General features: G+C 63.4%; 1 protein-coding gene across 1 annotated transcript in view; it reads right to left on the bottom strand.

Moving 5' to 3' along the window:
• The window catches only part of BRF1 (BRF1, RNA polymerase III transcription initiation factor 90 kDa subunit), a 66192-nt gene that overhangs the window by 30661 nt on the left and 34543 nt on the right, over nucleotides 1-988 (bottom strand). Inside the window, exon 12 of the mRNA XM_014540583.1 lies at nucleotides 1-98. Coding sequence (XP_014396069.1) covers nucleotides 1-98 — 98 coding nt within the window. The remainder of the gene's footprint in view (nucleotides 99-988) is intronic.

The raw sequence follows: 988 nt of genomic DNA, 5'->3' as shown, positions 1-988 counted from the left end.
GTAGAAGTCCTTGTTCAGGTGGCTGGCAGCGGCCTCCAGCTCCTCGTCCTCGGCGTCCTCCTCGCCAAACAAGCTGGCCGTGGTGTCCTCGATGGGGCCTGGGGCACAGTCCACCCGTCAGCCCGCTGGGGCCAGGCCCGCTGTGGGAACACTCCCACCGGACCCGCGGGCGCTCCCTCCGCTAACTAAGCTCCTGAGGACGAAAGCGCCTCCATGGCTTTGTCACAAAGGGCACCGCCGTCCACGCCACCGACCCCGGCCTACACCTCACGCCTCATGCAGAATTAACACAAGACGCACAGGCTTGAACACAGCAGCTCAGAGGACCACCCCCCTCCCCCCCAGCAGACAGCAGAGGAGCCGTCTGAGCCTGGGACTCCTCCCCGAGGGCCTTTTCCTACTGATTGTTAGCGAGTGGGAGGAGGGGAGACAGAGGGAAACACCGCTGAGAGAGACACCTCGCTGGGCTGCCTCCCACACGCCCCCTGGCCAGGGCTGGGATCGAGCCTGCAACCCAGGTACGTGCCCTTGACGGGAATCGAACCCGTGACCTTTCAGTCCAAGGGCTGACGCTCCATCCACTGAGCCAAACCGGCCCGGGCACATTTGAGTTTGGATGAAGCAAAAACTTCTTAGAAATGGCACTGAACGCAGAATCCACAAAACACCGATCCATCGAATTTCATCAGAACTGGGGACAACGCACAGACTTACTGCAAAGCACACGGCTGACCAGGACGTGTGTCTACGAGACGAAGAACTCAAACTCCCTGCCGAGGACGCGCCCGTCAAGTGGCCAGACTCAGCCGGGGAGACCGCTGCGCGCGAGTGAGCACGTGCCCCCGGGAGGACGGGCGGCCACGTGGGAAGCAGAAGGGATGGGGGTGGGGGTCTCGGACACACGCGTTCGCCCCCTCGGCCCTGGCCCAGGAGGGCACACTGTTCGCACGAGATGGTGGGAACGTCCACAGCGCTCAGCGCCGTCCAA

The sequence above is a fragment of the Myotis brandtii genome, unplaced genomic scaffold, assembly GCF_000412655.1.
Source record: "Myotis brandtii unplaced genomic scaffold, ASM41265v1 scaffold1057, whole genome shotgun sequence".
In the NCBI taxonomy this organism is placed as follows: Eukaryota; Metazoa; Chordata; class Mammalia; order Chiroptera; family Vespertilionidae; genus Myotis; species Myotis brandtii.
This window is presented reverse-complemented; position numbering and strand designations above follow the sequence as displayed.